The 21014-nt window shown below is 45.9% G+C and overlaps 2 protein-coding genes across 3 annotated transcripts in view; both read left to right on the forward strand.

Moving 5' to 3' along the window:
* The window catches only part of DCAF7 (DDB1 and CUL4 associated factor 7), a 30959-nt gene extending 27516 nt beyond the window's left edge, over positions 1–3443 (forward strand). The window contains exon 8 of the transcript XR_004619434.1: positions 3367–3443. The gene's annotated coding sequence lies outside the window, so the exon portion shown is untranslated. The remainder of the gene's footprint in view (positions 1–3366) is intronic.
* A 4139-nt stretch (positions 3444–7582) lies between these two features.
* On the forward strand, positions 7583–13358 carry LOC100473459 (translational activator of cytochrome c oxidase 1). 2 transcript variants are annotated; one of them, XM_002924521.4, is made up of 5 exons: positions 7583–8059; positions 9252–9358; positions 10731–10858; positions 11370–11547; positions 11885–13358. In XM_002924521.4, exons 1-5 carry the CDS (start codon positions 7777–7779, stop codon positions 12083–12085), a joined length of 897 nt encoding a protein of 298 aa, XP_002924567.1. In that variant the 5' UTR covers positions 7583–7776; the 3' UTR covers positions 12086–13358. The 2 variants fall into 2 exon arrangements, with proteins under 2 accessions (XP_002924567.1, XP_019660751.1); XM_019805192.2 differs by having other exon boundaries at positions 9255–9358.
* The last annotated feature ends 7656 nt before the right edge of the window (positions 13359–21014 follow it).

The raw sequence follows: 21014 nt of genomic DNA on the forward strand, positions 1-21014 counted from the left end.
CCCACCCCGCCCCCGCCATTAGGTGCTGAGCAGTATTGGACTTGCAGGCTGCAAAGTCTGTTTCCGTTACGTGAATGAGTTTCACGGAGGGGCTTGTGTGTGAATCCAGTGGTAGATGAGTCTTCGGACAGGCAGCTTTGGGGACATGCACAGAGTCTCGGAGGACTTTGGTCTAGCGTGTTCTGCCATAGGTTTTTGAGCCCCTCTGAGTTGCACAGCTGTTGAGTAGGAGAGTAGCAGACCTTAAGGCTGGTGGTTTTGTCCACTTGGGTTCTCACCTGCTCTTGAGAAGCAAAATAGTTATGTTCTCCTGGGTCCTTAAACTCTGTGGTTGAGTCTCGTTTTCCAAAGCAGATGTATTTTTATCTCCAAAGTCACAGCTCTTTGACACAGGTCCAAAGAAAAAGGCTCTTTTCTTAGCGTATTACCCCTTCTGCTTTTTTACTTTCTTATTCTGATTTTGAGGCTCTTTACCTGGCCATCCACTTGAGGTTGACTTTCTTGCATTTACTACCAGATTTGCACTGTGTCATTCCGTGGTGTAAAGTGAGCAGTTCTTGGTCGGAGCCCTCCTCTACTTGTAATTGTGTTTGCTGGTTCCAGGGTCCTTCTCTTAAGGGTAGCAAGTCTAAGTTGATGATTGCTTGCTCTAGGAGGCCATCAGGTCCTTCCCCTGGAAAACGGTCTGAGTTGGAGGTCAGAGTGGTAGGAGGGACTGGTCCTCCTGGGGCAGGGTTTAACTGCACTGAGTTCTAAGTTAAGATTCCTTTCCTGATCTGCACTTAAATGTGGTCTGCATGGTGAGATTTGTCAACTGGAAGTGGAAAACAATCAGGAAAAAATTAGTCTGTAGTAAGTAGAATATATTTGCATAAAGTTGCTATTACTCTGGAAACCAACAACTTTTGGTGGGTTTTTTTCCTTGCCCTGTGGGCTCCCAGACCTTTCATCCCTCCTTAGGTCCTGCAGTGCAGTCCTTCTCCTCCTGGCATCCACCTGGGGCCCAGATGAGACTCCCCAGTCTCCCTGAGCAAACACACACAGAGTTGCTGAGATGCCGGTATTTTGAAGTCCCAGCTCCCTTACCCTCCATTTACACCATAGGCCAGGTGGCCTCATGGCTCAGGAGTGGATTTGTGTGGTCTCAAGACTGAGAAAGCCTCTTAGCCAGGCATTCTCCGGGAAGCAGAGATCTGTTGTATTTTCAAAAGCAAGTGTCTGTTTAATTTGTTTAGGTTTTCAAATTGCCACCAGAGAGAACAGGCGGGAGGCTCTGGATCTGTTCTCCTTGTGAGTGAGAAGAGCGGTGGCCAGGACTTCCCTGGAAAGGCCACAGGGCAGCATGTCTGGGCTCTGGCTCTGCTGGCGGTGGCCCTTCTGTGTGCTCTTGCCTCGGAACTGAAGCTCCTTTGTTTTCCTTGTCTGCTCTGAGGGGACAGGGGTGCTGAATAAATTCGGCTTCAGGTTCCACATCAGATAGTTGGTGAATGAGTACAAGTCCGTCAGGGGCTTGAGTGTTTACCCCCAGAAGAGTGGGAACCCTCTCCTAGGGAGGAATGGAGCTCAAGTCAAGGACTTGAAGAGGGAAGATATTTGATCACTGGGTGAGAATTTCTTATCAGAGCCCGGATCAGCTCTCAAGAACCATTTAAGATTTGGGGGGAAAAAAAACAGAAAAAACTGAGACTCCTACAGGGTTTTGATGATAGTTTTGGCTGAAACTTTCAGAGGAGATTTGAGATGCGGGAGGAAGTCTATGGTAAGTGTTTCTTTAGATCAAGGGAGAAAAAATATTAGAGGGCATGAAAGGTCTGGGGTGGCCATGGAATGAGGCTGTGCCCGCAGCTTGTGTCAGCCTTTTTGGACCATCCGTCAGGAGTCTGTGACACTGGCTAACTGTGGGGACAGGATGCCAGCTTGGGCAGAGGAGCCCCCTTCCTGCAGCACTGCAGCCATAGGTGATGTTTGGTGGCAACGGTCCGCAGGTGCTGGGAGTCTGTGGCCATTCCTGATCATGGCTCTTGGTTGTAGGTTTGTACGGAGCAGAGGAAGCAGAGCTTGTAAACAGTCCTGCTGATTTTCCTCCCCTCCCTCTTCTTTTCTCTTCCTCTGGCCTTGCCCCCCTAGAACTTTCTTCCTGCTGCAGCCTGGGCCTCAAGTCTGAGGCAGTAAGGACAGGTGGGAGCTGTAGGGTTTACCACACATGGGAGGACCATCCCCAGTATGAGAATGTGGCAAGTTCTTTGCTTGCCTGGCTTGGAGTAAGGGAGACCATTCAAGTAGACGCCTCTCTCAAAGCAGATGCTTCCCTTTACTCTCTGCACTCCAAGATGAGGAAGGAAGGTCATGCCTGGCACTTAAGTTGGGATTTCCCAGGGAGGAGAGCTGAGCTGAGCATCACTGTGAGCCCTTGGTGAGGCTCTCCGTACTGGCTGGGCCAGCTGCCCAGTGCCTCCTGTTGCAGAGACTTGCCTGCTTCTCCCACCTGCACCCTCCTCTTCTCCCACGATCGTCTTGCTGCTGGCTCTCAGAGTCAGAGGTGTGGCTACACAGTGCGGGCCCGGTCCTCTCAGGCTACTTTGTGGATAATATTTTTTAAGTATGGAAACATGCAGGGGCCTTCCCAAAGAGGCTTGGACTGGTGTATCAAACCAGAAACAAATAAGCTAGTGAAAGTATGAACTCAAGAAGAAAGATGTTGGCAGTCTGTGTAACAGCGAGAAAACTTACAAGGACCCACCTTTAGGACAACCCAGTGGCTATGGACTTGTGATGTCTGCTGTTACAGAGAAATGCTCTCACCTGGGATTGGTTGTGGTAATCCAGTGTGCAACGAGACTTGTTGAGCTAAAGCTTTGACTTGCTTGAGTATGAATCACTTGCTTTGGTTCCTGTGTATTTTATGACCCTGTCAGTGACCCCCGCCCCCAAGTGTGAACTTGTAGCATGATTGTACAAACCTCTGTGTAGAAAACGGAGATTCCTTGCTTTCAGAGATGTTAAGCTCTAGCCAATCAATTTCTGTCCCCTCTAGCCTAGTATGTCTGAACTTCATTTCTTGTTATATACTTAAACTTTTCCTCTATACTCTAGGTTTTGTGACCTCCCATGGTCAGGTGGAGAGGAAGCTGCCCCCTTGCAGAACTGTACTATCACCCATTTTTCTTTTTAAAATATTATTATCACAGGACTGATTGTACACAGGGCTTGTAATAAAATGTTAACACTGTGCTGTGAAACCGCAATGGTAAATCTCCATTGAAGGCGACTTCAAAGGCACCGGAAAGTGGAGTGTTACATCTATGACTTTATTTCTTGCTTCCTGAGTATATTAAACCTAATTTTCACCCTTTCATTCTGTTTCAGCCTCCTGTATAAGAAGTACCGTATTTTCTGCCCATCATACTTTGTAATAAAACTTGAACATGTATAGATTGACTGAATTTCTTCTTGTGATGAATTCAGTTCTTCCCATTCTGCCACTGTGGTCATGTTCCAGAGACACCGGCTGGGGGATGAGAGTCCACCCCAGTGCATCACACTATCCTACAGCCTTGAGTCACCCCTTTTAATAAAACACAAAGCACATACTCTGTGCCAGGCGCCGTGACCCTCAAGTTGCTTGCAGTCTCCCGGATAAACACTTCCTGGCAGTGCTGTACAATACGGCTGTGTTGAGGCTTACTGGTTGCCCTGAGGGTGAGGTGATCCCCTGCACCTGGGTAGGAGCCCGAGGAAGTCAGGGAAAACTTCACAAGACAAGGGATGTTTGAACTGAGTTTTGAAGGCTGAGTAGGAGTTCTCTGGGAATACGGAAAGATATTTAAAGCAGAGGGAACATTCGTGTACGCTATAGAGGCAAGAGAAATATGGCCATATTCAGAGAATTGTAAGTGGATGTGGGGTTTTGAATGGGGAATGTGGCTAGAGAGGTAAGCAGAAGCCGGATCAGGCAGAGTCTTCTGTGCGTTGCAGAAGGTTTAGACCTTAACGCCTGTATGAGACTTTGGAAAACTCACGTAGAAGGAAGCCCTGCTCAGAACTGCACCTTAGGGGGCAGTGAAGAAAATGCCTGAGTAGGGGGTGAAACAGGGAGTCAGTTCACCGACTGTAATAGGATGAGAAAAAGTAAAAGCCTGAACTAAAGCAGGGGCAGCAGGGAAGGAGGGGACCGGGCACAACTGAGATTTAAGAGACAGGGTAATCAGGATGCAGTGAAGTACTGGCTCTGAAGGATGACAAGTGATAACTCCCAGACCCTGTGGGTTTGGACACCGGGTTCCAATGGCTGGCTGGGGTTTCCAAGTCCAAGCCAGTTTCCTCAGCCTACGCCCGAACATGGTAAGATGGAGGAGTGGCTGTCCCCACTGCTGTGCAAATGCTCCAGGTCCTGGTTGAATACTCCCTCCATTTATTTTTATTTTCATTCTGGGCTCACATTTAATCATTTCAAGGGAAGAGAAGAAGGGCAAATTGTGATTGATTCCATGAGCCAGTATTTGGCAAGGAACTGGCATCGTGTCAGAGGCATTGAGGTGGGCGCGGCAGTGGGTCTGGGGAAAAGAAGTATGTACTCTTAAGAGTTTATGGAGCGCCTGGCTGGCTCAGTCAGTAGAGCCCGTGACCCTTAATCTCAGGGCTGAGTTCAATCCCCATGGTGTGGAGCCTACTTAAAAAACAAAAAACTACTTCTAAGAGTTTAGACTATGTGGCAAAATGAGCACCACCTGCTGGCTCTGTTAGAACTGTGCCGTACAGTCTTGACAACATGTATTGTATGGGAGATTCCTGCTTTTCGGTTTTTAAGGGGAGCTCCAGGAGAGTCATACTGGCAATTTTCATCTCACTAGCCAGGGCTAAGCTGCAGTAACAAACCCCCACATCGCAGAGACTGAACACAACAAAATTTTACTTTTTGCTTATGTGAAGTCCTTTGGAGGTCACTCAGCTACCTCATCCAGAACTTGTGGCCTCCAAGGTTGCTTAGAAGGGGAAAATATGTTAGGAATAGTCCTGCCCGTATCTGCCAAATTCAGTCACATGATTCCAGCCTAACTGCAAGGATGTTTAAGAAAGATAGTCTGGGGGCACCTGGGTGGGAGAGTTGTTAAGCGTCTGCCTTCGGCTCAGGGCGTGATCCCAGCGTTCTGGAATCGAGCCCCACATCAGGCTCCTCTGCTGGGAGCCTGCTTCTTCCTCTCCCACTCCCCCTGCTTGTGTTCCCTATCTCGCTGGCTGTCTTTGTCAAATAAATAAATAAAATCTTGAAAAAAAAAAAAAGATGGCCTGTACGCCTAGGAAGAGGAAATAAAGTGGTGGATAAATAGTTCTATCTCTGCCACACCATCATATTAGCAACCAAGGTTCATTGTTAATGATTTCTGTGATCCTGAAAACCAGGCTTTAGAGATGGCTCAGTCATCTGTGAATTTATTAGGTCAGACCGAGAAGGTAATTCTGCCCTGCCGTTCATCACAGATAAAATGACACATAAAACCAGCTGCAAAGTTAACAGGAAACAATATTTCTCCCAAGCACACCTGCAACTTAAAAGTGTCATAACAATTCCCTTCTCTGAGTGACTACTTTTTAAAAATTCACTGAGGAACTTTGTTCTGTAAAATCAGAGACTGTTACAAAGTTTGCTGTTTGAAATTCTATCAGTGAGAATGAAGATTTACAGTCTTGCTTGGAGAATCTAAATCACTTCGACAGAGAAGCAGCCTTGATTTCCAACCCAGGTATAGAATTTCAAAGCAGGTGTTTCTGAACACGGCATTCCCCGTTTAGCTTTGTAGTTTCCATGGGAGCTGAACTTGGACTGCCTAGCAGTGCAGAGCTGATGTTGACCCACTTCTCATACAGCTCTGTGTTCCGTTGAGCCTATCAAACTCTATTTCACTGAAGTTTCACCTAACTTCCACCTTTCCTCACAATCCTATAATAATTATCTTTTCCTCTGCTTGGTGAGAAACCCCACCATCCCTCTGCTGTGGAGTTTCCCCTGTTGCTCTGAGTCCGGAGCCTGACTTTGTTGAACTACAGGTTTGCCCTTGGTAGACTTAGGCTGGGCCAGGGCAATCTCAGACTTTTCTTTGGCCTTCATGCATATTTGTGATTATAAATCCCCTTAATTTGCTTTTTGCTATTCAAAGTGACATATTAAGCTATATTTTTAAATGACAAAAAAGTAATACCATATATGAATAGCTAGTAAGTATATGAAAAGATCTTTGACATCATTAGTCATGAGGGAAATACAAATCAAAAGCACAATAGGATATCACTTTATACCCACTAGGGTGGCAACAGCTATAGTAAAAAAGAAATGATAAGTGTTGGCAAGGATGTGGAGAAAAGTGGAAACCATACATTGCTGGTGGGAATGTAAAATAATGCAACTGTGTTGCAAAACAGTCTGGCAGTTCCTTAAAAGGTTAAACCAAGTTACTACACAACCCATCAATTCCACTCCTAGGTATATACCCAAGAGAAACAAACAAATGTCTATACGAAAACTTGTATACAAATGTTCGTGACAATATTATAATAGAAGATGGCAACAACCCAAATGTCCATCAACTGATGAATGGATAAATAAAATGTTGTATATTCATACAATGGAATATGATTTGGCAATAAAAAAGGAATGAAGTACTGATACATGCTACATCAATGAACCCTGAAAACATCATGCTAAGTGAAAGAAGCCAGTCACAAAGGACCACATATGATTCTATTCATGTGAAATGTCCAGAATAGGCAAACCCATAGAGGGAGAAGTAAATTGGTGATATCCCAGGACTGAAAAAATTGGGGGAAAATGGGGAATGACTGCTAATGGATACACGGTTTCTTTCTGGAGTGACTAAAATGTAAAATTTATTATGGTGATGGTAACACAAATCTGTGACTACATATACTAAAAACCATTATACACTTTAAATTGGTGATGTATGACGTGAATTGTTTCAACAAATTGTTTTTATTAAAAAAACAAAAAACAAGAACTATGCTGGACACTGGTCCTGTCCTGCTCTCAAAGAATTTCATATTGTGGCGGAGACAAACATTTTTAGATAAGTGCTAAGGTACAGGGGAATATGAAGTGTCATGTGAGCACAAAGTAGGACAACTGGAGAATTAGGGGATGTTTTCCTTTGGTGGAAAATTATGTCCGAACTGAATCTTGAAGGAAAAACAAAACTTAGCCAGGTGAAGTGAAGTGGAACAAGGATCAGCAAAGACCCAGGTTTGTGCTGAAGACAGGAACTGGGAAAAGTACTAGGAGCAATCTGATGTTGCTTATATGGCAAAGTACAAGGAGGAGAGTGCCGAGCCCATCACAGAGTAGCTTGGATAATAAGCAACAACAATAATAAATTCCTTAGTGAACTATTAGTTTAAGCCAAAAATTTCAGTTGGACTCTAAAAGTCGCCCCCATCTCGACCCCGGCTCTGCACAGGTGCGAGAAAGGAGCAAGTACCGTGCGACGGAACGGAGTTTTCGGGCGGTGGGGGCGGGTTTCTGGAACGGACCCGGGGAAAGGAAGTGTGCTACATTATCTAAGGCACCGCTCCCGGCTTCCGCGGGGATGGTATCGGTTCGTTTGTGTCGCGGCTGCGCCGGACTGGCCTGAGCACTTGGGTTTCTGGTGACGGGTGGCGGCGGCCGCAGGCTCGGGACCTGCTCGTTTCCTCCTCGGACGCCACGGGCTGACCCTTGGCCGCCGCTCATTGGCTGTTCTTGCTGACCTTGGTCCAGGGTCGAAGCTGATGGCAGCTTGGGCCGCCGTCAGCCTGAGCAGGGTCGCTGCTCGGGGCTTGCGGGGGGCGCGAGGCCCCGGGGTCCGGGTGGCTCTTCCGCCCACCCTCGCGGCCTCCCAGCCTGAGCTCATGGGCTGTACCCCGGCTCCGGGCAGGACGCTGCACCTCACCGCGGCGGTTCCTGCCGGGCACAACAAGTGGTCCAAAGTCCGGCATATCAAGGGTCCCAAGGACAACGAGAGGAGTCGCATCTTTTCCAAGCTCTGTTTGAGCATCCGCCTGGCAATTAAAGGTAAGTCACCCGCTGCTGCGCTTTCTGCGCCCACAGCTAAACCAGGGCCCACTCCGACCCTTGGTCCTTCATATTCTTTTCTTTTCCTAATTCCCACCGTTGCCCACTTCATAAAAGCTCAGGTCACCTACCTACGTTGTATGTCTCCACTCACCTTGCCAGATGCTGAGCGTCTGCCTGCTTGGCAGGGAGTTGCTGTTAGGACAATAATGGTAAAAATGACTTCATTCTAGTGTGCAGCTGGGTACTTCATGGAAACAGACCCTAAGAGTAAGGTCACATGTGTATCTTGCCTGAAGAGACAAATCAAGCCCTCTATTCCCCTCTGGTAGCACATAGGTTGTGGCAGGAGCATTGAATAAATCTATTACTTGCCCAGTCTCAGTTTGCTTCATTAGGGTTTCCTAAGACATATTTTCTTGGAAGGTAAGTTTGCAACCATGTCTTTTTCAATTGTGTAGCCATGGCAAGACGGCTTTTTTTGTTTTTGCATTTAGTGTAAGATACCTGTAAGAGTGGAGAAAAAAGTCCTTTAAAAATCATGGACTTTGGGGTCAAGAAGACTTGGTTTCTGTCACTTACTTAATGTATGACCTTGAGTAAATGGCTTAACCTTGCTGAGTTTCAGTTTCCTTCTGTAAAACAGGGATGGTACCCACCTTCTGGTCGTTTCTGGCACATAGTAGGCACTCAGTAAATACTAATTTACCCCTAGAACTCGTGCCTGATATTTCTCTTGGCTTCCTTCTAAATTCTTGATATTGAGTGAGATCAACACTCTTGAGTGTTTGTTATGTGCACTGGTGATACAGAATAATGAGGTATAGCCCCTACCCTGAGAGACAGCATGATTACATGCTGTCATATGAGCGTTTCAATAATTATACACAAAGTAGTAGAGTCAGAGCAAGAGGAAGTGTTGGTACCATTTTCATCCTTACCTCTTTGTTGCAAAGTGTTGTTTGCTGAAACCTAGCAGAAAGATATCCATCCTTAAACAGTGAATTAGAAACTTCTTTTCCAAAATGCTTCTCCATATTTCATTTAAATAGTGAATAAATATTCTAAATTAACTGAGAGCCAAGGGGTGACTTGCTGCTCTTTGGCTGGGGGTGGGTAGAGTGCCAGAAATCCCTTCTTTCTCCCCGGCTGTAATGAGATGTGTTCACTCACTCTTTTCTCTCTATCTCAGAAGGAGGCCCCAACCCTGAGCACAACAGCAGCCTGGCCAACATCTTAGAGGTGTGTCGCAGCAAGCACATGCCCAAGTCAACGATTGAGGCATCGCTGAAAATGGGGGTGTGTCTTCAGTTTGACTTCTTGTTATTGATCACAGTCCCTCCAGGGCCCATGTCTGGCAGGCCACCAAACACTCCTTAGATTATCAGAGAGATGGGTAGCATTGTGGTTGATACCCTTAATACAGAGCCTTCTGGTGGCTCTCTGACATTGGACATTAGTTATGGGAGCACAATCAGGAATAGGATAAATAGAAAATGTACAGAACCAGACGGCCTAGGACTATTCAGCCAAAGTGTGAGGAGGTGAGGTAGAAAGAAGGGGGCACAATGTAGGGAATATTAGATTGAGGAAGGATATGTTTTTCAGATATGTATGCCCTAAAGGAGAAGAGCCAGTAGAAAGGGAGACGGGGCATTAGTGTTGGTGGGAGGTGCAAGGTGTGGAGTGCAGTTATGGGAATTGTCTTTGAGTCTAGTTTAGAGGACAGCTCTTCCTCTGGGACAGTAGGAAGGATTTGAGAAAGTGATAAGCATCTTAATAGCTAATAATTATTTAGTGCTTACTCTAGGCCAAGCACTTTGATAAGAACTTTGTATGCATTATCTCACTGAATCCTCAAAACAACCTTAAGTGGAAACTGAGATGCAGAAAGATTAGGTGACCAAGTCACACAGAAAACGACAGACTTGAAACCAGACAGACTCTAGAACCTGTTCTCTAACCATTATACACATGCCTTCATGTGGGCTGTGGTGCAGATAAAGTGGAAGTAGAGGATTTCCCCCCACCTGGTGGTCCTTTATTTCCTTTGCGAAAGAAGAAGGAAGAAATTGTCATTTGAGAGTTCCTGGAAAGGCAGCAAGGCAGGGTACTGGGAGAGAGTGGTGAAGGTCAGATGTGTGGGCAAGCGATGAGTGGAGGCAGCATGGGAGGTCCAATGAGATTGGTCACTAGACCTTCAATGAATTGTTTGAATTTTTTGGCCATGCTGTTTTCAGTGGTTCCTATGGTAGGGCCCAGGTGTGCTATTTCCTAAAGCGACACTCAGCACCCCAGGGGTAGGAGACTTTACAGGTGGGTTTCATGCCAGATGGGTGTAGGAAGATGAGTCTTGGTGGGAGCGTGGGATGGTGTGTGTGTTAGATGCGGGATTCAGCTGGGACAGGGAGGAAATGAAACTGGGAGATAGCTCATTGATTGTTCAGGGACCAGAGAAACAGACTTCCTTCCCAGTAAGGGATTGTACTTGCAATTACCTCAGAAGTTGGTCCCAAAGGGCCACCTCTCAGAGGTGGGGGATAACAATAAAGACTTGAGACCCTAAGCTGTACCCCAGAGTGCCCATCCCATGGAGTTAGTGTCCGTGTTCTGGCTGGGATGCAAGAGGTAATTGGGAAACAGGAAAATGTGCTCATGTTGTTTATTGCAGAAAACCAAGGATGTTTATTTGCTGTATGAGGGCCGAGGCCCTGGTGGCTCTTCTCTGCTCATTGAAGCATTATCTGACAGTGGCTCCAAGTGCTATTCAGACATCAGACATATCCTGAACAAGAATGGGTAGGTGTAGGTCTGGGGAGAGTGGAAGGGTATGAAGCCTTGAGGTTCCAGTTCTTTGCAAGGAAAGTACAGTTGTTCCTGGTGGCATTTCAGGTTTTAAGCATACTTCATCCTTAGCAGAATCCAAATGGGATCATTTGTTCTCCCTTAATTTGTTCTGTACTAGACAGGATACGGAAGACTTGTTCATCAGGTGGAGAAGGGGCCCTTTGTCCCATTTTTCCCATCTGTAGCCATATGATGTCCAGGTCTTAAAATATACCACCAAGACTGGAATCTTAAATGATGAGCAATGTCTTTGCATCCACTAAACTGCAATCGGGGCAGAAAGAAGGGGATGGAGATATGTTTGGATTTTTCTCTTGCCCGGTGGTAGCTGCATATTCTCCTTCAGAAGTATGTATGTCTATACTCCAAAGGCTGGGTGGGAAACAGAGTAATTAGAATGCAGTGCTATGTGGGGGCTGAGTGTCTACAGACATTCAGTCTGGCGTGTTTCCTTTCCTTTGAGGGGAATGATGGCTGATGGAGCTCGCCACTCTTTTGATAAGAAGGGGGTGGTCGTGGTTGAAGTGGAGGACAGAGAGAAGCAAGCTGTGAACCTAGAGCGTGCCCTGGAGCTGGCAATTGAAGCAGGAGCTGAAGATGTCCAGGAAGATGAAGATGAAGAGGAAAAGAACATTTTTAAAGTGAGTATGAAGCCTTGCTGTTTGGTGGACTTTCTAGAGGGTCCTAATAGATGTGTTAAGGCGTGCTTCTCTGTTTCTTCTTTTCTTGCACCCTGGGGTACAAATGACATAAAGAGTTCCCATATTGCACAAACATTTATTAAGCGAATACTAGATAGGTCTCACTTTACTGAGGACTACGAGAAGGATTCAGAACTCTGAAAACCGTATCTCCGCTACTTGGAACTTAAACGCCAGTGATTCATTATAGTAGTTGCATTCAGGTTTCGCAAAGTTCTGACTGGCTTTATCCTGTTATCTCCTGGCTCCTCACCTTTTGACTTTCTTTTGTCCCTAGTTTATCTGTGATGCTTCTTCACTGCATCAAGTGAGGAAGAAGCTGGACTCCCTGGGCTTGTGTTCGGTGTCCTGTTCACTAGAATTCATACCCAACACAAAGGTGCAGCTGGCAGACCCCGACCTGGAGCAGGCCGCCCTTCTCATCCAGGCTCTTGGCAACCATGAGGACGTGATCCAGGTCTACGACAACATTGAGTAACCAGGCTCTTTGTGCCCCCGGGGGCCTTCCTAGGCAACTGGCAGCTCATTCTGGAGCACAGGCTTCTGCAGCGACCCTGAGACTGAAGCAGATTGGAGGCCTAGCAGGTTAGGAGGCATAAAACCAAGCCCTGCAGCTTTGTGGCCAGGGGAATCACTACATCTCTGTGGGGCCTCTTTGTCAGCTCTGCTGGTGTTGTAGAGCCCTCCTGGATGCAGGGTGCCGCCAGTCAGCTAATCAGACTCTGATCTTAGGAAGTTGGCCCTTGTGGGAATGGCAGGTGCCCTGAGGGCCCTTGTACTAGAAACTGCTCTTAAATAATGTTAAGTGATCTGGATTGCTACACTCCTGTTGTGTGGCTTTTGTGTTTTCCTGGGTTTTTGTCCAGCTGGGTTTTTGCTCGACTTCCTCTGAAGTCTATAGGTTTAGTTCCACTACTCCAGTCCCAGGCCCTTTTTTTTTTGACCCAAGAAATGTAGCTCTCTTAAGGCACCACTCTGTGCTCTAATGCTGATCTGGTGACCTAAACCTGTCATCAATCATGCAAATAGTATTTGTCAAACACCTGTGTACCAGGAACTGTACTTAACCAGGAGCAAGATCCTGCTCTAAGACATAGGACCTCAGAGGTCAGACACAGGACTGCTGTCTGCTGGAACTGCCCTAGGGCAGTGTGAGCTGCTGTGCATGCATCCTTGTTCTCTTCTTGTGGCCTCTGTGCCCTCCTTCGGCCAGAGAGCTTAAGGCTCTAACCCAGTAGGAAATCAAGTGCCAATGATAAGGGACTCCCAGGCTCTGCTTCACCCAGGCCCCCATGTGTTCTGAGATTGGTCAGAGCAGACCTGTCAGCAGATTGGACTGCTGTCAGGAAAGGCTATGCCAAGCTGGCTTTGAAAGCTGCTTGGTCCCCAGAATATCCACCCTAGCTCTTTTTCCTCTCTGCTGCCAAATGATGGGGCACTGGGAACTGAAGAGGAAATGAGAATAGAAGGAAGGGTGAAGGACTGAGTCAGAGCCTGGCCAGCTGGGAAATACAACCCTTCGTACCTTTGGCTCCTAAGGGTCACTTCTGGGTTTAGAGAGACCAGGAGTGCCAGTCACCTGTGCAGAAACCCATCAGACATGTCAGGCCTGGAGTGGCTTTTTAATCCCTGTTACTCACCTACTCATAAGTTGTTTAAGCCAGTTCTGAGATCAGAGTAATTTTCCTGAAGGAACTTCAGGTAAATGAGGAAAATAACAAAAACCAAATTGGCTGGCTATAAATAATAACTTCAGCTTCTAGGAAAAGCAGATTACTAATTCCATGATGACTCTAGCAGTTGGAGAGCAAAGGCTAAGGAAAAGAAAACCAATGAAATAACCCACGAAAATGCCAAAGCATATGCTTTTATACCTCATTTCACAATCATGATACCACCTGGAACTCTTTAGTTTTTTGTTTGTTTGTTTGTTTGTTTTTAAAGATTTATTTGTGACAGAGAGAGCAGGGGAAGGGGCAGAGGGAGACAGAATCCCAAGCAGGCTCCACACTCAGCGCAGAGCCCAACACAGGGCTTGATCTCATGACCCTGAGATCATGACCTGAGCTAAAATCAAGAGTGGGATGCTAAACCAACTGAGCCACCCAGACGCCCCTGCATTCTTTAGTTTTTAAAGGTGATAACTTATCCAAATATCTGACGAGCACATCCTTAAAATAGTGCAATTTAAAGTGCTGCTTTGTAATTTATAAGATACTTTCAGATGTTATTTATTTTATTTTCACAGCAAGCCTATAAAATAATCAGGCCAAGTATTTTATGCACAGATGGTCTCATAGCAAGCAGGTGAGACTAGGTCTGATACTATATCTTAGTTGATAGACCTTGGTTTATAAAAATAGCTCTGTTTTGTAAATGTTGAATATAATTATAATTTGGAAGAATTGATAATTTCTGTCTGAGAAACCTGCATCAGGAGAGCCTGCTCTGGAAGGGAACTTGGCTACTCAATGTGAATAGTCCTCATCTAATAGATAGGATTTTGTTAATAAGGATTTTTAGTAGCTAGTTTTCTTACAGCAAGGGTTTGAATGGCTGTGCACTGACCCCTGGTGGTGACCTGCAGTCGTTACTGCGGCTGATATGGGAAAGGCAGAAATGCAACCTTATTTGGACCTGTTCTGCCTCTAAGTCCGCTAAAGAGACCCTTAGCTATAGGTTAAATAGTTAAATAACTATTTAACTGAATAGTTAAGTAGAGAGGATATGAGTTATTTTGCCACTAAAAATTATTTTTTGAAGAATATTTTATGTCAGAAAATGTTTACAATTAAGTGGAAAACAAAGATGTAAAGCTATATGTATAGTATGGTCCAGATTTTAAAATATAGTCATACTTTATGAACTTTTTAAAAAAAAAGACTAGAAGGAAGTATATCAAAATCTCAAAACTGGTTATCTCTGGGTGGTGATGTTATGAGTTTTATTTTCTATAATCATATATTTTATCAGGGGAAACATTTTTTTAAAAAGAAAACTAGTCACATTATTGTCCAGCTAGGGCGACAGCATGTGAGAGGGCAGGAATCAGGCATACCTTAAACTCCAAAGAATGAGATCTGGTCTTGGCTTGCCTTTGCCTTATCTTTGGTCATTGTCTTAGCAGACAAAAATCATTCAGTGCCTTGCAGCTGGCTTCGACTCACTTTCAAGTGACCTTTCTGTGCGATGGAAGTATTTGTGACAGGTTCCATCCATAGCCTTGACTCTCACAAGAACCGTTCACATGGTACGTAGCTACCTTCCCTCTGCCAGAGGCCTGGCTGAATCGAACAGGAACCATGTTGGCTCCAGCCAACAATGGAAATTAAGCCATGGCCTGAGTTACTCTTTTGGGTTTTTTTGGTTTTACTCTCTGAAACTTACAGCACAACAGTCAATAAAACTTCACACACGAAGAAACCCCAACTTGCAGACTTTTATTTGAATCCCTGGGGACTCCTCTGGGGCCATTCTGAAGAGGAAATAAATGAGCCAGTAGCTCTGGCAAGAGCGAGTGTAATGATAGATACCACACTAGTCTTGACCAAAACCGCTTTCTCTCCTTATGCCCTCCCCAGACACTGAACAGGATAGTAGTTTTTGCTTTTCCTTTTTTTTGTCTTTCTTTTGTCCATGTGAAAGAGGTAACATCTGTGGTGTTTGAATGAATACGTGACCCTCAAATGGGGGGATTCTCTACTCCCTTCCTCCTAAGATATAACCACCATTAACAGTCTACTCTGTATTTTTCTACTCCTTGGAACCAATCTGCTGGGGAACAGATTTCAACTCTGCCAATGGCTAGCAATCTTGGACAAGAACTTAACCTCTTTGCACCTATTTCTTCGTCTATAAAATGAGGACAGCAGTACCTATCTCATAGGGCTATTTTGAGAATTAAGTAAGTTAACGTATGTTAAGCACTTAAAATAGTGCCTGGCAATAGTAAGGGCTCAATAAATGTTGGCCTTTCCCCCCCCACTAAGTATGAATGAACATTTTTAAAAACTGAAATGTGATCACCCTCTACATTTCTGCTTTATAAGTGCTTTTTAAGTTGTTATAAGTTTTTATTCACTTCACAATGTATCCTGGATGTTGCAATGAACATTACTTACCTTTGCTCCTTACCTTTGCTTGCTTACCTTTGTTCCTTAGGATAAATTTATAGAAGTGGAATTTCTAAATGAAAAGCAATTTTTCCCTATTAGTTAATGTCAGTAATATATAAAATATATCACAGTTATAAAAATCTTCTTTGAGGTAGACATCATTCCTTAACAATGCAGATAAAATAACTGGTTGAACTAGTGATCTGAATATATTCTTTACCTCTGAATTAAAAGGATTTTCATTAGGGACACCTGGGTGGCTCAGTTAGTTAAGCGTCTGCCTTCAGTTCAGGTCATGATCTCAGGGTCCTGGGATCAAGCCCTGCGTTGGACTCCCTGCCCTCTTCCCCCACCGCCCGCTCGTGCTTACTTGCTCTCTTTCTTCTCTCAAATAAAATCTTTTTCAAAAAGAATTTTCATCAGATCAGGTGGTAGCTTTGTTGGTTTTTGGGTTTTTTAAAATTTTTTTTTAGAGAGCATGCACATAAGCAGGGGTGGGGGGCAGAAGGATTGAGAGAGAGAGAGAGAATCTTAAGCAGGCTCCATACCCAGCTCGGAGTCTGACACAGGGCTCAATCTTGACCCTGAGATCATGACCTGAGCCAAAATCAAGAGTCCGACCCTTAACCGACTAAGCCACCCAAGCACCCCTCGCGTGTGTGTGTTTCTTAAAGATTTTATTTATTTGGGAGAGAGCACAAGCAGACTCCCTGCTCGGCAGAGAGCCCGATGCAGGCCTCGATCCCAGGACCCTGAGATCATGACCTGAGCCGAAGGCAGACACTTAACCAACTGAGCCACCCAGGTGCCCCCTTTGTTTTCTTTTTTAATACCAAATTCATGGAGCTATCCCTGAAAAGAATTCGTTTTTGTTTATTATTCCCCATCTTGTGTCCAAGTGTCCCTATGCTCTTGAAAGAAAAAAAAGGAAAGTGTTCAGCTGATGTATCAGGCTGCCTGAGGCCCTGAGCATTAGGGGCAGGTTGTGATCCTTGGGATCAGGTATGGTTCAGGTACTTACTTAACCAGGAGCATCTACTTAGTATGAAACCAGGGGAACTGGCTTGAGAAGGCATGGCCCAAATGGGAGGCTTCATATGGGAAAATGAAGAATAAGGAGAAAAACAATATATGTAGAGAAAAAATATATAACTAAAAGGGCACACTTGTAGAGATTACAAAAAAATGTTTTTTGAATGTACTGTGAAAGATGCGAGGCATACCAATTTGAATGACAGCTTCTGTCTCTATGCTTTCTTCCTTAAAGGCAGTTACAACAGAGTGGGGCAGGTGCTTTGATGAAGAAAGTACTAGGTGCTCTGATACCCAGAATTGTATTTGTCTGGAAGGGCTTCCTGGAAGGAATGATGTTCAGGCTTAGTTATGTCCTGAAAGAATGAGGGTGGGGGGGAAGAGTGGAGGAGGAGTGTTCAAAAACAAAATAGCAGATGCAGGGGTATAGAGGCAAGATGAACTCCAGTGGTTCTGTGTGGCCAGAACATAGAATTTGAATGATGGGGTTGGCAGAGGTGGTAAATGGAAAAACTTGTGGCTGGAGAGGCATAGCCTGAGTTCTGAAGGGCTTTCTTAACTACATTCTAAGGGCTGTAGGAAACTACAAAATTTTTAAACAGAGCATGACAGGATCAGGTGTCCGTTTTAGAAAGATCACCTTGTGATGTAAGCAGATGCTGTTATACTGGGTTTGAACTAGGATGGTGGAGCTGAGGTTGAGAGAGGAATGGACAGATTGGTGACTTAGTCAAGGTTAGCTGTGGGAGGAGGGAAATGGGGAGGAAGAGATCTCCAAGGAAGAGAATTCACAGGGCCAACCTGGGAAACTCAAGGTAGCAGAGGAAATACGGAACTATGGAGGAAAATGATGAATTCAGTTTGGACTTGTAGAATTTGAGGTGCCTATGGGAGGCTAGAGGATGATGCCGAGGGAGCTCAGAAGAAAGTCTAGTATGGTAACTTCAGCATGGGAATGTTTGAGATGGCTGTTAAGGGACAAACAATGGAAAGGAAGCCCTCAAAGAAAGCAATTGCTATAAGGAAGGAAAGTCACAAGGCTCTTTTCAGCTTAAGACTTACGTGGTTGTACTGTGGTTCTCTACAATGTGCGAGGCACTATTCTAAGTGCTGGTGATAGGATAAGGCATGAACAGGACAAAATCCCTGCTGCCACGCAGCTTATGTTCACTGTAGTTAGAGGAAAGACAAGTAAACATACAATTATAGTCACTGTGAAGAAAAATAAGGCAGAATAAAGAATGATGGAGAGGAGAGACGCTCTTTGGATGGGGTGCTTAGAAACTCAAAAGAGTTGACATTTGAGCAAAGACCTGAATGAAATGCAGGAATTAGCCACAGGAACACTTTGGGGAAGGGCATTCCAGGTGGAACAAATGGCAAGTGCAAAGGTCCTGAGCTGGGTAGGTCAAAATGTGGTAAGAAGGCAGTGTGGCTGGAAGAGTGATCGTGGGTGAGAGGTAGAGATGAGTTAGGAGAGGATGGCAGGGCCAGCTCCTGTTGAGCCTGAAAGGCCATGACAAAGAGTTTGGGTTTTATTCTAAAGTGTAATGGGAAGCCACTGGAGGCTTAACAGCAGGGTGATGGCATGATCTGAATTACATTGTACAAAGATCGCTCTGGCTGCTGTGTAGAGAATCATTTTTCAGGTGGCCACAGAGGAAACAGGGTGATGGGTTAGGAGGCTAGGGCAGTCATCCAAGAGAAGGTGCCAGCTTGGACCAGGGTGGTAGTGGTTGGATTCAGATATATTTTGAAACCAGAGGCAAGAAGACTTGCTGAAGGATTAGATATAGGGATGTTAGGCAAAGAGCAAAACCAAGGAAGACTCCTAGGTTTGTATTTTAACCATTGGGAAAATAGAGGAGCAGGGTATTTTGGGGGGGCGGGGGATAAAGAGTTCAGTGTCAAACTTGTGAAACTGGAGATGTGTTTTAGACATTCCAAGAGGAGCTGCTGAATAAACCTTCCAATACAGGCAATGGAGTGAGTACTAGATTTCCACTTGCATAGTTGTGTCTTTTTTTTAATACTTAATCCCACAGGTCAATAAAATTAAGGGTCAGATATGAGCCTCAGATTGGTAGACTGGGACTTCCAGCACTGGCTTATTACACACATTCTCACCAGGATGATACCCCAGTGGAGTGAAAAATGATTCTTAAGGGGTGAAAAAAAAAAACTTTGACAATACAATGGTATGTGGCGTTCAAAGCTCAACCCTACTTGACGAAATCTTATTCCTTAGTATTTAATTTCTCTCATTAGAATTTATATTTAATTAAGTAATTCAAAATTTTCTCCTGGGTGGGAGGAGGTGATAATGAAAAAGCAGTTGAGAAACACTGGCCTGGTAAAAGAACATGACTTTTGGGCGGCAGACAGACCTGGTATGGATCTTGGCTCTACCACTTGGACATGGTCCTTAACTTCTCTGAGCTTCAATTTCATCCTTTAAATGCCAATAGTATTACTTACCTCAGAGTTATTGGAAAGATTAAATGAGATGATGTGCCTGGCATATAGTAAATGACTATTAATTTTCTTTCCCCTTTACTCTTTCTCCCCTTCCCAGAAAGGAGATTATTATAGTGAAGGACCACAATAAACTGGGTAGGGATCTAACCAAGTGGGATAATGACAGATTTAAGAGCTTGTTGCAGAGGGGGAAAAAAAACCCCAAAAAACTAACAGGACAAGGGGCCTGATTAAATATGGGGGGGGAGGAGGGAGTGTAAAGAAAGAGGGGAGTCCAAGGTAATTCTTGAGAGATTTGATACCCAAGGCAAAGCCACCACTAAAGATTCTTAGTTGATGGTTGAAAATGGCACCAGAGGAAGATTATTCCAGCGTCTGATTTGTATTACACCAGAGCAGGGACTAGAGGAAGGGAGCCCATATTAATTGTGATGGACTTGGCATCTGAAGACCTGGGTGTATAAAATGTTCAACAATGAGGGTTGGGGAAATTAATTATGGCCATTCTCTATTTTGAAATATCATGCAGCCAGTACAATTGTTTTGGAACAGTATTTCAGTGGCACGGGAAAACACTTACAATAAAATGTAAGCATACTACAAAACAATATGAAGCCATTTTTGTCAAACGTTGTCTATCTTGGTAAGAAAGATAGAAAATGATCCCTGGGGTGGATTTTTTTTTTCTTTTTTCAGTTTTAATTCGAAGAGCTTGTATGGCTTTCATAACCAAAGAAAAAAGCTTTTATCCGAAAGTACCTCTCTGACTTTGCCACTTACTGGTTTCGGCCCTGGCCAGCAGCGGAGCTCACAGACTTCCGAGGACCCACATTCCAGTACTACCCCAGCCCCTCGGAGGGTGTGGCCCCGGAGGTAGGAGACCCAGGAAAAGGCGGGCAGTGGTGAGGCCGCCCCTGCCTCCCGGCAAGCGCAGCGTCTGGACCGGAGGACTTGTCAGGGGATCGGGCGGCAGAGGTGGCCACATGCCGGGAAGCACTCAGAGCCAGGACCCTCCCCGCTTATTGCGCGCCGGGTGCGGGCACAGGGAGGGGCGGGAGGCCGGCGGCCGCTCCAGCCGCTTTCCCAAAGGCCAGCCCCAAAGTAGCCGGAGGGGAACTGTGCCAGCCCGCGCGCCCGCGGAGCCTTCAGTGACCGACGGGAGGTGGGAATGTGGGCGGAGCCTTACGCGCGAGCTGTGATTGGAGCAACCAACACCTCCCGGGGAGAGAGGGCGGGCGAGACAGCGAGGGACGCGCAGAGGCGGGTGCTCAGAGCCGTCTGCGTGATTGGCTAGCAGAGAGTGAACCGTGTGCTGTTTCGATGATTGGCAGGCAGTAGACAGCCCTCGGAAACGGCCTTGGCTTCGCCCATTGGCATCCTGCGAGAGTAGGCGGGATTGGTTCATCGTGTGGTGCTGATGATTAGCTGGCGACTGAGAGTTAGGGTGTTGGGGAGAGAGCGGGGCTGGGGGGCGACTGGGGCAGCGACTTCCTCCCTGTTATTGGCTGGTGAAGTGAGTGGGGGTGGTACGAAGGTCCAGCGACTGCCTGGGATTGGCGGGCGCTGCGGTGAGTGACAGACAAGGGGGCGAGCTGCGCGACCAGCGGTTTGTTTTTCGGAGCGTTCCTGAGGTGGAGAACGGTGGCCGGACGGAGCGACTGCGGGACTGAGAGACTGGAGGGCGGGCGGGCCGAGCGGCGCCGCCGAGGCCGGGCTGGGCCGAGCCGAGGAGCGCCGGGGATGTAGCGGGCCACCCTGCCCATGCCACAGCGCCCGGCCGCG

The sequence above is a fragment of the Ailuropoda melanoleuca genome, chromosome 13, assembly GCF_002007445.2.
Source record: "Ailuropoda melanoleuca isolate Jingjing chromosome 13, ASM200744v2, whole genome shotgun sequence".
Classification (NCBI taxonomy): Eukaryota; Metazoa; Chordata; class Mammalia; order Carnivora; family Ursidae; genus Ailuropoda; species Ailuropoda melanoleuca.